Source organism: Heteronotia binoei, chromosome 11 (assembly GCF_032191835.1).
Source record: "Heteronotia binoei isolate CCM8104 ecotype False Entrance Well chromosome 11, APGP_CSIRO_Hbin_v1, whole genome shotgun sequence".
Lineage (NCBI taxonomy): Eukaryota > Metazoa > Chordata > Lepidosauria > Squamata > Gekkonidae > Heteronotia > Heteronotia binoei.
Window position 1 is genome coordinate 14,110,722 of NC_083233.1, and position 14,641 is coordinate 14,125,362.

The following is a 14,641-nucleotide window of genomic DNA, read 5'->3' on the forward strand; positions in this document are numbered from 1 at the left end:
ATTCCTTTGGTGAAGAATACCGTGGAGTCTTAAAGGAACATCTGCGGCAAGAGAGAGCCTTGCTTACCGCCCTTAAGAGAAAGGGACTGGTTTCCAGCAGCAAATACCCCGTGGTGGCATTCAGTATGTTTTTGTACATCAACTGCACACTTTGCATCCTTCTCAAGATCCCTGCAAGAGTGGAGTGGATGCATAGAAATTGGTGTAGTGGTTAGAATTTCAGACTAGCATCCGGGAGACCCAAGTTCAGATTCCTACTCTGCCGTGGAAGTTTACAGGGTGACCTTGGGCCAGTCACGCAAAGGGTTGTTGCAAGGATAAAATGGAGCAGAGATGACATAAGCCACTTTGGGTCCTAATCAGAGAGAAAGACAGCATAAATGAAGCAAATAAATACATTTTAGAGGCTGAAAAGCCGGGGAGGGGAGAATAGAGAGGAGTTGAAAATTTCAAGACCTGGTGATGAGAAAACCATTGCTACATTTGTGGCCTTGGAGGGTGGAATGTGCAGGGCAGACTTCTTTCTGTGGCAGAGGACCTGGAGTGGGGGAGCAGGAAATGCAAGGTAGCCGCTTTTAGTATGATGGAAGAAGAATCGTAGAGGAAGTAGAAGACCCAATGAGGGGTGGTCTGGGTGAGATGAGCACTGTTGTGCCGGAGGTGAATGTCTTTAAGCAGCCACCTCGGGTCATAGAGTGCTTCAGGCTAGAGATGTTCTGTCAGTTGGTAAAGATATTCAGGGAATATTCAGTAGAAATATGGATGGATAGTAAGAAGATAGTGAAGAGGGGCTTCGAAAGACAGCCAGTTTGGTGTAGTGGTTAAGAGTGGTGGACTCTAACTTGGAGAACAGGGGTCGATTCCTCACTCCTCTGCATGCAACTCCTGGGTGACCTTGTGTCAGTCACAGTTCTCAGAGCTGTTCTCTCAAGAGCAGTTCTTGAAAGAGCTCTCTCAGCCTCACCTACCTCACAGGGTGTCTGTTGTGGGGGGAGGAAGGGAAGGAGATTTTAAGCCACTCTGAGTGAAGGGTAGGATAGAAATCCGATCTCTTCTAAAGCATGAGAAGAATGATCAAGCGGTTTAGCTAGGGACTCAGTATCCAGGTGAAGCAGAAGGGGGAACATCTGCAAACATTTGCTCACCACCATCTTTTTGCCTTCTCCCTGTAATTCAACATGCCCCAAAGGCCCCAAAGGGTCACAAACATAGACTTTGGGAGCTATCTCGGCTAGTAGTGTATTTTGGGAAATGTTCTGCCAGTGGGTGTTATAAAATTTACTTTTATCGTTGTTTGTTCCTCACAGGTTCTAGAGTTCTTATTTTTAGCCAGATGACCCGTTTGCTGGATATACTGGAAGATTATTGCATGTGGCGGGGCTATGAGTATTGCCGGCTGGATGGGCAGACACCACATGAAGAGCGGGAGGTGAGATAGATTGATATGGTTACTTCCTATCCCCAGTGGCAGTTTGGAGGCTGGTCAGTAGCTGCCCTGTGGCTCTTATGCAGTGAGAGGTCATTCCTCAGCTTACATTTGTATTTCCCATCTAGCCATCTTTGTCGACTTGATATACCACGTTTCGGAAACAAGCTTCATCCAAGAGCCAACCTGTAAACTCACAACAATGCCATCAAACTAAGACATATTCAGTTTCCAAAAGGCACAAGCTCTTGAAAATTAGGGTTTGTAGAATCTTTCGGGCTCAAGTGCCGTGTTCTACTGGAGAAAGTTTTCCTTCCAGACGTTTCGTTCTCAGCTGCGGAGAACATCCTCAGTGGCGTTGCAGCTGGAGCAGGCGCTCAGACCTTCTTGGCTGCTGTGCATTGAGTGGGGCCAGGGCTGCTGGAGAGCTGCTATTTGTAGGCTGGAGGGGGAGTGATGAAAGGGCAATTGGTTTGTGGATGTGCCCATTGTTTGGTGGGGCTTCCTGGAAGGGTAGTGATAAGGAAACTGGCTGTTGAATGTGACCATTGTTCTGTGTTAATTGCTGGGAAGGTTGGAAGGGGTTTGAAGATAAGGAAGATGGTTGTTGACTGTGCTGATTGTTCTGTGGAATTTGCTGGTTGTTCTGAGACTTTCTGCAATTTATAGTCTGTAGGGTGTTTTGAAAATTGTTGTGGAATCCATCCCCTCATGAAATACACTTCCTGTGTATTTGGGGTATCTTTATAAATTCTTTGGACACTTTATTATTGTTGATGCATGTTGTGTTTGCACGGTGGTTTTGCTTGGATTTTCTGCAGGGGAGCTAATCTTTGCCGTCTGGAGGTCCAGCCCCCTACCTGAAGGTTGGCAACGGTACTTCTAAACAGAGATTGATCCACAATTATTGAATTTTCTCTTGTGTTACTTTCGCGCCATCCAGCTTTCTATTATGAATTTATGGAGTCGAAGGAAGGGAAAATAAGCAAAGGGTGCATTTGTTAAAAAAAAAAAAGACAAAAGGCGATGTGAACGAGTCTCCATGTTGTAGCAGTGAGAGTGTCAGAATGGAACTGCTTCAAATTTCCATTCAGTCATTACCTGATTTGCGGCTTAACCTACCTCACAGCATTATTGTGGGGAATAATAGGGAGCCCCGTTGGAGTCCCTGGAGGAAGTGTGGGGTGGAAAAACAAACCATAATGATAGTAGAAAGCAGCAGTGCAAAAGGAAAGTGCGGCTCAGGTGTTCTCTTTGCTCAGATAGTGTTCTTGAAGGAAATAATTTTGGATTGCTCTATTGTTATCTTGGTTCCATTTAGCCCTACAGCTTGCCATGGAAACAGGCTAAATAACTTCTTTTTAATAGTAGATGAAAGCACTCTCTTCAAGAAATTGCTGCTATTCTAATAAAATACGTTTTTCTCTTTTTAGGAAGCAATTGACACTTTTAACGCCCCCAACAGCAGGAAGTTTATTTTTATGCTAAGTACAAGAGCCGGAGGCTTGGGGATTAATTTGGCAACGGCAGACGTCGTGATCCTCTATGATTCTGACTGGAATCCACAGGTTGACCTGCAAGCCATGGTGAGTGACCTTTTAGCACGTCTCAGGCAGCTCTTCTCACCTCCAAGGCATCAGGCAATCAGCACTGGGTTGGATATACCTCTGGAGCTGAGAGGTGGGCTTAGAACAAACACAGCCAAAATCCTTCCCCCCCCCCCCCCCCACTCCCAATCTGTGGCAGTTGTGAGAGCAACATCTGAGAATTAACCCATAGCCCAGATACACTCCATAGAGCACAGGCAGATGCAGGAGTTCCAGTGCTGGATCATGCACTGAATATGGAATGATGACGACGACCTGCTTTTGACATGGCCACAGATACTGCTTCACAGACCACGAAGGAAGGGGGTCTGAGAATGGACAATGAACAGGACTTGCATCAAACAAGGATCATGTGGCAGGCGCTAGACTAGAGCATTGAGGGTGAAAAGGTGCCAGCTAGCAGTGCAGCTCTAGCTTTTTGGGATCAGACTGAAGGAAGAGCACAGTTGATCTGAAATAGCCTTAAGCCCAACCTTGCCTCTTGCGATGTTTTTGTCAGTTACGACTGCACCTAATGTGTTGTTTTAAAACGCTGTTGTTGCCATTAGGACCGTGCACATCGTATTGGACAGAAGAAGCCAGTGCGGGTATTCCGACTTATCACTGACAACACTGTTGAAGAGAGGATTGTGGAGAGAGCTGAGATCAAACTGAGGCTGGACTCCATAGTTATACAGCAAGGTATAACTGCGTGATGTGTGTTTTGTGGCTGGAATGCTCTTTATCCATTTTTTGAGAATACCAGTATTGGGAGCAGCACCACTTCTGGAGCTCCACAAGCATTTGGGGGGACCATTCTAGAGGCTCCTCCTCAGTCCTACAGCAGGGAGAAGCTGTTTGGGGAGGGCCTTTGAACCCCAGGCACCCAGAGTGAGGGATGGGACAGTCTGAGAGAGAATGTTGTAGGGTGGGTGGAGTGTTTTGCAGTTATACGTCTAAGACCTCACTTTTAATTTCTGTTCTTTCATTTTTTATTTATATATTCCCCTCCTTGTTATTCCTCCAGAAAAAAAAAAAACAGTAATGACATCACATAATTTTTTTGCATGAAACGAGTGAGATGTTATCCAAGCAAATATTGATTTGCAATAAAATGAGTCCCTGTTGTGGCATTTTTTTCCCCTATTCTCACTCAGTCAGGAAGTCCTCAAAACTAATAGGACTTTCCTATGGATAGGGAAACTTAAGTTTAATCTGAATCTTCACTGTCATTAATGTTAGTTTCTAAAAAAAAGCAAATTGCAGCCCATTTTAGTTCTCAAGTGGGTAAAAGCACTAAAATAGCTGCAATTTTCTGTCTATGAAATGTTGTATGAGCCCGCCTATTTATTACCAACTAGGCTTTAAATATATTGATGTTGGGGAGAGCATTGTGGAACTCGCAAGTGATATACATTCCCCAAGGCCTTAGACATCTCGTAAGGCTCCTGCTCTAAAAACATGATGATAAAAAAGTAGTTCAGGATACGTGACAGTTATTTAGTACAGTTTTATCCTGCTTTTCAACCCAAAATTGGCTCAGGATTCAAAATGTAACACAAATTCCAGCATTGAATACCAAATGTGCCTCAGGGGAAAGAGATTCTCAGCTGAAGTAGACCCAGGCATGATGGATATGTGTGCTGGACTGGTTGAAGTTTTCCCTTTGGCCGTATTGGTAGTGTTTGGCAGCAGGAGGGATGGTAGTGGTTGGGAGAGTCCTCAGTTGGAACTGGATTCAGGTAGATTGCAGGGGTTCCTGACTACTTCTAGCTGGCCGTTGCCCACTTGTTGTAGTTGGACAGCTCTCCTGTTAATTACAACAATATCCAAGTTATGTTACTCTGCTCTGGTAAGACCAAGTTACTCTGCTCTGGTAAGACCTCGCTTGGAGTATTGTGTTCAGTTTTGGGCACCACATTTTAAGAAGGATATAGACAAGCTGAAGCGGGTCCAGAGGAGGGAGATGAAGATGATGAGGGGCCTGGAGACCAAGTCCTGTGAGGAAAGGTTGAAGGAGCTGGGCAGGTTTAACCTGGAGAGGAGACGACTGAGAGGTGATAGGATTACCATCTTCAAGTACTTGAAGGGCTATCCTATAGAGGATGGTGTGGAATTGTTTTCTGTAGACCCAGAAGATAGGACCAGAACCAGTGGGTTGAAATTAAATCAAAAGAGTTTCCAGCTGAACATTAGGAAGAACTTCCTGACCGTTAGATCGATTCCTTAGTGGAACAGGCTTCCTCGGGAGGTGGTGGGCTCTCCTTCCGTGGAGGTTTTTAAACAGAGGCTAGATGGCCATCTGACAGCAATGAAGATCCTGTGAATTTAGGGGGAGGTATTTGTGAGTTTCCTACATTGCGCAGGGGGTTGGACTAGATGACCCTCGAGGCCCCTTCCAACTATGATTCTATGTTAAGTATGTACACCTAAAACTACCAGCTCATGTTAAATTTCTCATGTGAACCTTAGTGCCACTCTGATATTCACTTTGTGTGGCTTAGGAAAGTAGGGGAGCCATTAATCACTTGTTGTATTATTTCATTACAGTAGCTTCATGTGATCCTCACCTTAAGTGGGGCAAAGATGACTGTAGCATTTCCACTTTGGGGGAAATCTTGTTCTGACCTTCCCTATATTATAGCTAGAGGGTTAAGGTTCTCATTAGGCAAGAAAGGAGCACCTGTCTGTCTCCAGTCTGAAAACAGCAAAGAGGCTTTAGACTGCCGTTTTCTCCCTCTTTTCCCTGTGTTAAAAGGTAAAGGTAGTCCCCTGTGCAAGCACCAGTCGTTTCTGACTCTGGGGTGACATCGCATCGCAACGTTTTCACCACTTTTTATGGGGTGGTTTGCCATTGCCTTCCCTTGTCATCTACACTTTCCCTCCAGCAAGCTGGGTACTCAGAAGGATGGAAGGCTGAGACAACCTTGAGCCGGCTACCTGAACCCAGCTTTGGCCGGGATCGAACTCAGGTCATGAGCAGATAGCTCGGACTGCAGTACTGCAGCTTTACCACTACAAAGAGGCTTTAGACTGCAGCTCTCTCCCTCTTTTCCCTGTGTTAGGAAGGCTTATTGACCAGCAGTCTAACAAACTGGCTAAAGATGAAATGCTGCAGATGATCCGACACGGAGCGACACACGTGTTTGCTTCCAAGGACAGCGAATTGACCGATGAAGACATTACCACCATTTTGGAGAGAGGTGAAAAGAAGGTGAGATGATATGGGAGCATATTTATTTGTAAAGGTAGTGTGTACCTGGGCCACCTGGGTGTTAGCTCCAGTATCAGGGGTGATCAGACAGTCTTTTGTAATAATATTTATTCGAACATTTATAAGTCGACACCTTTTTGTATTCTGTATTCTGTTAGTGCCTAGTCATCATCCTTTGACTTGGGAAAAATTATGATTGTTCGTTATGTTTTATCCACAACAAATGAAGTTTCCTGAAGACTGCTGTGTTCTTTTTTTGTGACTTGATTTAGACTGCTGAAATGAATGAGCGTTTGCATAAAATGGGTGAGAGTTCCCTTCGCAACTTCACAATGGACACAGAAATGAGCTTGTACAATTTTGAAGGTGAAGATTACCGAGGGAAACAGAAGGTATTTTTTCCTCTGTGCTTCAGATGTGTGTGTGAAGTGCCTTCAAAGTCATATCTGACTTATGGTTACCCTATGAATTAATGACTTCCCAAGTGTCCTATTGTTAACACCCTTGCTCAGGTTTTGCAAATTGGGCGTCATAGCTTCCTCGATCATATGTTGTGTCTTCCTCTTTTCTTGCTGCCTTTGACTTGTCATTCCATTATTGCCTTTTCTAGCAACTCTTGTCTGCTCATGATGTGACCAAAGTTTGGTCATTTAAGCTTCTATAGAGAGTTCAGGCTTGATTTGATCTTAGTTGTCTTTTTGGTGGTCCATGGTATCCGTAAAACTCTCTTCCAATGCTACATTTCTATTTTCTTCCTGTCAGCTTTCTTCGTCCAGTTTTCACACCTGTACATGGTAATGGGGAGTACTGTGGTATGGATTATCTTGCTCTTGGTTGCCAGCAATGCATCCTTTCTTACGGATTTTTTCTGGCTCTTTCATGGCTGCCCTTTCCAGTCTCAGTCTTCTTCTGATTTCTTGGTTGTAGTTTCTCTTTTGGTTATGGAGCCAAGGGATAGAAAATCTTTTCTTTTATCTATACACACACATACACATAAGTGTGTGTGTGTGTATATATATATTAAAGCAAACTATAATGTAAAGGGAATGCAGAAGAAAAAGGGGATTATATGTATAAATATTACATTTGCAAGACAGAACAGAAAAAGTAAATATTTCTCCCAGTCATCATCTTCATCTTGATCTGTTTCTCAAGTAGGTTGTTAATTTTGCCATTACTGCATAAATTGCCAATTTTGCCATTACTGCATAAATACAAGTTTCTCTTCCCATTCTTCCAGACTTGGACAGATGTCTGTTTTGTTTTGCAGCACAAGGGAACAGAAATTCTTTCTTTCTTTCTTTCTTTCTTTCTTTCTTTCTTTCTTTCTTTCTTTCTTTCTTTCTTTCTTTCTTTCTTTCTTTCTTTCTTTCTTTCTTTCTTTCTTTCTTTCTTTCTTTCTTGTATACAGTAAAATCCTACAGTCCTCAATTAACATTATATAATAATTAATACAACACAACAGTTAATTAAAACACAAGATGGTGGTATTTTATTTTCTTCATTGTCATCCATGAAGTGGTGTGATTCCTCAGTGGTTATTACTTTTGGTGTCTTGATATTCAGCTGTAATCCTTCTTTGGCACTTTCTGCTTTAACATTTATCTGTGGTTGTTTCAGGTCTCTGTTTTCTGCCACTATTGTGGTGTCATCTGCATATCTCAGATTGTTAATGTTCCTTTTACCACATTCATCTAAATTGAATCCAGCTTTCCTTATCATATATTCTACCTAAAGACTGAAGAGCCAGAGAGATAAATGACGTCCTTGTCTAACACTGTTTCCGGATGGAAACCATTCTGTTTCCCTGTATTCTATTCTGACAGTAGCCCCTTGTCCAGAGTATGGGTTGCAAATCAGCACAGTCCGATGTTCTGGTTACACCCATTTCTTCTGAGATCAGCTCCAACCTTTCATGATACATACTGTCAAAAGCTATGTAATCTATGTACACAAGCTGATTTTCTTTTGAAATTCTCTTGTATGTTCCAGTAACCAACATAAATTTGCAATATAATCTCTAGTGCCTCTTCCTTTTCTGAATGCAGTTTGAACATCTGGCATTTCTCACTCCGTATGTGGTAACAGTCTTTGTTGTAAGATTTTTAATATCACTTTACTCGCATGAGAAATTTATGCGATGGAGTAATAGTTGCTGCAGTCTTTGATGCCTTTAAAAAAAAATTGCAATGTAGATTGAGCATTTCCAGTCTGTAGGTTTTGTTTTTCACATTTGCTGGCGTGCTCATGTTAAAGTTTTGATGGACTCAGTTTCTGCGGCTTCAAATAGCTCTATTGATAACCCATCTATCCTTGCTGGTTTGTTTCTCTCAATTTCTTTGAATGCACTTTCTAAAAACTGCAGGTTTTTCTTCAAAAGATTCTTTGAAAGAATCTGTCATCCTTTCATCTCTTCTGTATAGTTATTCAGTAGATTTCCCCCATCTTTTCTTTATTTTGTCTTGTTCGGTTAATGTATTTCTGTGTTGATCTTTCAGGATGCCTAACCATACTTTAAATTTCCCTTTGATTTCTTGGCTCTTGTGGAACTGATCTCTTGTTCTTCCTTTTTTTTGTTGTCCTCTTCTGTTTCTTTAAGCTGGTTATTATAATAGTTCTCTTTGTCTCTACATACAAGTCACTGGAATCCTGCATTTAAGCTTCTTGCAACCGTACTCTAAGCAAATTAAGCTTTTGGCGAAGACCCTCAGGTTTCAAAGAATGCTTTGTGTTAGGATAAATTTAAAATTGTGTTATTTTTTTGTTGTCCTCTGTTTACTTTATGTACAACACTTTGTAAGGGCATCACCAAACTAGACTGTCTTGCATAGAGGATTCCTTGATTTGTTTTTTGAGTGATTTTGATGTGGTTATACAAGCAATGGCCTAATGTTTGCAGGACACAGAAGTGTGACATAATAGTCCGAATGCCCTCAGAGGCAGGAAGCACTCTGGTGAGGCAAAGACCCGCTCCTTCTGATTACCATTTGATAGGGCCGTTGCTTCAAAGCTAGCTGAAGTAGGCTGTAGAATAATAAAAGCCCTGCTGGAGAATAGGTCTTGCCAGGCTATGCTTGTCCTTCGAAAATGTATCTTGGTTTGATTTAGGTTGCTGCCACATGGATGTTAAGATCTGCCTTGCCTCCCAAACCAGCATTTTTCCCTCCCCAAGTTTCCAAAAAACATTGTTGTGCAAGCATTCTCCTTCTGGGGTTTGCCCTGCCTCAGTACACATGCTTTGTTTCAATTTTTCTAGAAATATCATACCTAGAGTGGGTTTAGTCACTGCATAGATGGGAAACTGGATTTTCAGATCTCTCCACCAATGTTTCCTCTAAGCCGTGGAGTCGTTGTGAGCAAAAATTCTACTCTGTGAGCTACTGGCATTAAAGTTGTGAGCGAGCGATTTGGCTGCTGCATCGATTAGTTTGCTCTGAGGCCATCTTTCCTGAGCTAAGACAAAAATGTGTGAGCCAGAGGCTAAAAACACTGTGAGCTAGCTTCACTGTAACACTGCTCTTCACCCACATCAGCACTGTTTTCCTTTTGTATCACCTTGTTTGCCACTTGGAGGTCAGGCAGCAGTTTTTCTCCCGGCCAAGGATCCTGTAGGCCCCCCCCCCCCCCGGCATAGAGAAGAAGAAGAATTGCAGATTTATACCCCACCTTTCTCTCTGAATCAGAGACTCAAAGCAGCTTACAATCTCCCATAACTTCTCCCCTCACAACAGACACCCTGTGAGGTGGATGGGGCTGAGAGGGCTCTCACAGCAGCTGCCCTTTCAAGGACAACCTCTTTCAGAGCTATGGCTGACCCAAGGCCATTCCAGCAGGTGCAAGTGGAGGAGTGGGGAATCAAACCTGCTTCTCCCAGATAAGAGTCTGCACACTTAACCACTACACCAAACTGGCTCTCAGGAGCAGGTGTCACTGGGGGTGTGAGGGGGAGGTATTTGTAGATTTCCTGCCTTGTGCAGAGGTTTGGACTAGATGACCATGGAGATCTCTTCCAACTCTGTGATTCTAAGGAAGAACTGAAAGGACTCAAGTCAAATACTGAGAGAAGCTAGAGTTCGCTGAATGAAATGGGGGAGGGGGAAGAGCCACAGATTGCTGTTGTCCATTAATGTTGGCCCTTTATTTCACAGTTATTTGTCAGTTATAGCATAACCCAGTTAGATGAGACTAGTGGGAATGGCTTTCATTAAATGTTACATACTTTTTTTGGAGATGGCAGAGAAATGCCAGCCTTTCTTTGCTGTTCTGTGAATTAAAGGTTTATATGTTAAAAGCAGCCCAAAACAAACCTTTCAGCGGTCTTACACGGAGTGGCGACAATTCATTGGACGAAAAGAGTCAGTCTCAGTTTATATAAAAAAGAATCCTAACAGGAGCCATGTAAATCTGATTATTACTTTCCAGAGTAATGAAGTTTCTTGTAGGCCGAGTTCAGGTTTAGCTCAAATGTTTGTAATATCCTGTTTGACTATCTCCGCACTCTTGTTTAGAATAATAGAATCATAGTGTTGGAAGGGACCTCTGGGGTTATCTAGTCCAATCCCCTGCACAATGCAGGATCTTCACAAATACCTCCCCCGCACCCCCAGTGACACCTACTCCATTCCTAGAAGATGGCAAAAAAATCTCCAGGCTTGTGTGCCTGTAGTGCATCTCCCCCCCCCCCTCTTTTTCATGCATGCTTTGCTCCCTCTAGGAGTTGCTTTGATATTACATCACTGTATCTCCAGCTTATTTCTGTTCACTGAAAATGTAGGGAAATAAGCTGGAGATGTAGCAATGTCATATCGAAGTGACCACTAGAAGGAGCAAAATGTGTGTGGAAAAGAAAAAAAAAACCCAACCCAATATGAGCACACAAGTAATGAAAACAAGCATGCAGAAAAGCCCTTTATCTCTTTCCTTGTTTGCTGGGCTGTTCCAAATGCAATAATATCTTGCACTGAGAGACAGGAATAAAGACTTGTTGGCACAATCACAACATAGGTGCAGTTTATGTTTTAAGCCAGTTTGATGTAGTGGTTAAGTGCATGGACTCTTATCTAGGAGAACCTGGTTTGCTTCCCCATTCCTCCACTTACAGCTGTTGGAATGGCCTTGGGTCAGCCATAGCTTTAGTAGGAGTTGTTTTTGAAAGGGCTGCTTCTGTGAGAACTCTCTCAGCCCCACCTACCTCATAGGGTGTCTGTTGTGGGGGTGGTGGTGGTAAAGGAGATTGTGACTGCTCTGAGACTCTGATATTCAGAGTATAGGGCAGGATATAAATCCAATATCATCTTTTTCTTCTTAATACTAGCCAGTGCATCTGTTCATGAGGCCAAGAAGGATGCAAAACATATCACTTGTGACAATTCATCCACTGTCACTCTTGCAAGAAGGTTTGGGATAAATTGGAAAAAATACTCTTCTTTCGACTTGTGTTTTTATGTCAGTTGAATATTGCTATTCTGAAGCAAGGCCTCTTGAACCTAATTGTTACCATATATCTACATAGCAGTTTAGGTAATGTACATCTGACTGTCGAGATGTGTTTTTAAAAACAAGCATCTGTGTTGACAGCAACATGTCCATCACTCACTGGTATCTAGGATACTTGCTACAATTTCTCCTGCCTTTTGCAGAAAAAATTTTTTGAGCCCGCTTATGCTTACTAATTGCCTTTTGTTTCCAGCTGAGTATGATGGAATGGATAGAGCCCCCGAAAAGGGAGCGCAAAGCCAACTATGCTGTGGATGCCTACTTCAGAGAAGCTCTCCGTGTCAGTGAACCCAAAATCCCAAAGGTGAAAGAATCTAGCTTTGTAATCCATGCTCACCTTTCCTGTGTTAGAACTTTGTTATGTAAAGAGGAAAAGGTTGCTTCGCCTGAATGTGCAGTCTCAACTGTGGCACATCATAGGCAGGGATGTCAAACATGCTGCCCAGGGGCTGAATTAGGCCCCCAGAGGGCTCTCATCAGGCCCCCAAGCGGCTGGCTTTTATCTGTTTCCTTCTTCTCTCTTGCTTCCTTCTGCATCACAGCATGCTCAATCGCACAGGAGATACAGAGCAAAGTCTATTTTCTCCTTTGGCTGAGGGAGGAAGGGGAGGAGGGAGAGCTTGCTTTGCCAGGTTCTCTCAAATCAAAATACCTTTAATGGCATAACAGTATTAAAAAGAGTACATTGTGACATATACTTCCAGCAAGGCTCTCTCAGTTGCACAGCAGAGCTACTGAGCCAAGCCTTTTTTCCTTCTGTTGGCTGAATCTTCTTCCCCTCCTGGTCCTCTGTGGAAGGAAGGAAAGAGCCAGAGCTTCCTTTGCCCAGTTCCTTGGCTCCCATGGGAGAGATACAAAGAAAGCACCTTTAAAACGAATGAGTGCTAACTTTTTAAGCATGTTTTATTTTAAGTTTTTTAAAAATCTTTAATTGTGTTTGTGTCCTTTATAAAGTTTATATCTTTGCTGCCTAATCTTAAATAGATACACATACGGCCCAGTCCAACATGGCTCGGCCCAACAAGGTCTCATTTATATCAGATCTGGCCCTCATAACAAATGAGTTTGACACCCCTGAAAATGTAGTTTGATGCTAATTGAATGCAGCGGGGAGATTTTTGCGTTTGCACAGTCCCTTCTCCTCCTCCTCACACATGGTCGTAGATTAGTGATTTCCATTTTTGTGGTGAGCCACAGTTTGCCAATTTATCCAAACCAGCAAACTGGTTTGTATTTTTCCTACAGCATAGGGTTACTAACAGTTGTTTAGGTCATGGTTTGGAATCCTGCTTTGGACCAAAAGCATATACCATAACCTGCCCATTGGAATGACAATGGATATAACTGTTAGTTTAGGGGAGGCGAGAGGAGGCAGGTGAAAAGAGCATGGGAACTTGAGGAACTCTCAGGCTCCTTCCCATAGTAAATCATGGGTCGCTATATACCTGGACCATTTTATTAATACCTAAGTGTATACTATTAATTGCATGCTGTTCCCTACCTGATGTTAGACAGGGGTTCGAATTTAACATTACTGGTTGCTAAAGTCCTGTCTCATATTTTCTTTTAGAACCAAATTTAGCATTCTTCTTGTCATTGCTCAAGATCAGGGGAACTCTGGAATGGAAAGGTATTAATATGTGCATTTATCTTTCAAGGCTCCACGACCTCCAAAACAGCCAAATATTCAAGATTTCCAGTTCTTTCCACCACGGCTATTTGAGCTTCTTGAGAAAGAAATTCTGTATTACCGCAAGACCATAGGCTACAAGGTAACGTCTGATCCATTTTACTTTTTTTGCTAGTGGAAGGAAAGTATATTGGTATTTTAGTATCTTTATTTTGTAAAGGAGCAAAATTCAGAAAGTTTTTCAGGCAAAAGGGAAAAAAGCACAGATTCATCATGTGTTTCTTGACTTCTTGGTTATTTTGAATTTGGTTTCGGCATGTATGTAGCAGGAGCAAGATATTAGTTAGCCGAGGGCCATGTTAGAAATGCATTATTAATTGAAGGGCTTCAGAAAATCTGTTGATTCAAGCTCTGTTACGTCAGCAGACTTGTTGGAATTATGTTGGAGACCCATGATTCCTGGCATTAAAAATATATGTATATTTAAAAGCAACCATGAGTATTTTGGTTTGGGGCCACAGCAGTGGAAAGGGGAGTTTGCGCTGCCATTTTGACAGTAGGAATCAGCCTTTCTCCCTTAGGCTGCTACTAGCATTGTTTTGGGTGGAGGGGGAGGGGATGGATATACCTTCTCTTTTTCTTATTACTGGGACTACTAGGAGGATTCTACCAAGAAAACAGCATGGAAGGAAAAGGTTAATTCTACCTTCACTCAGTGCTGTGATCCTTATAAGGTCCTTGGTTTTTTTTTTAAACTATTGTGCAGTTGAGCTCTTAGAGAAGACTTGTTCATTAGCCATGAAGGTACCACCTCATGGCTGGATAATTTATACAAAGACTGTTTGCTTTATTCAATAAGAAGAAATATGAATATTAATATTTTAGGAATAAATGTCCATGCTTGATAAAAGCAGGAAGGCCTGAGAATGTATCGTGGAGGCATCTGATTCGCAAGTTACAGGACCGAATGTGTGCAAACAGATTAGTTGTGCTGCATGGTGTGGTGCAACATTTGATTCAAGGCAGTAGGATGCTGTGCAAAGCTTGTATGAAATTCCAGCTAGCAATGATTATGAAAATATCTTCTGCTTTCCATATTTTGTGGAGGCACCAGGGAGGCACAATGCTGCGGATCTCTTAGCCAAATTAGAGTGAATTCCCTGGACCATGAGGTTCGACATCAGTCATTGTAAAATGAGTACCCACTGGGACAAGACAAAAAGAAATCTTAACAAGGTTTGAGTTTAATGACTAATCGGGAAACAGATTTTGAGGACTAGGGTGAATCT

General features: G+C 42.5%; 1 protein-coding gene across 1 annotated transcript in view; it reads left to right on the top strand.

Annotated features, from left to right (window-relative positions):
- SMARCA1 (SWI/SNF related, matrix associated, actin dependent regulator of chromatin, subfamily a, member 1) overlaps window positions 1–14,641 on the top strand; it is a 73,738-nt gene that overhangs the window by 22,190 nt on the left and 36,907 nt on the right. The window contains exons 12-18 of the mRNA XM_060248953.1: window positions 1,308–1,429; window positions 2,860–3,012; window positions 3,582–3,714; window positions 6,078–6,226; window positions 6,499–6,618; window positions 11,916–12,026; window positions 13,381–13,494. Coding sequence (XP_060104936.1) covers window positions 1,308–1,429; window positions 2,860–3,012; window positions 3,582–3,714; window positions 6,078–6,226; window positions 6,499–6,618; window positions 11,916–12,026; window positions 13,381–13,494 — 902 coding nt within the window. The remainder of the gene's footprint in view (window positions 1–1,307; window positions 1,430–2,859; window positions 3,013–3,581; window positions 3,715–6,077; window positions 6,227–6,498; window positions 6,619–11,915; window positions 12,027–13,380; window positions 13,495–14,641) is intronic.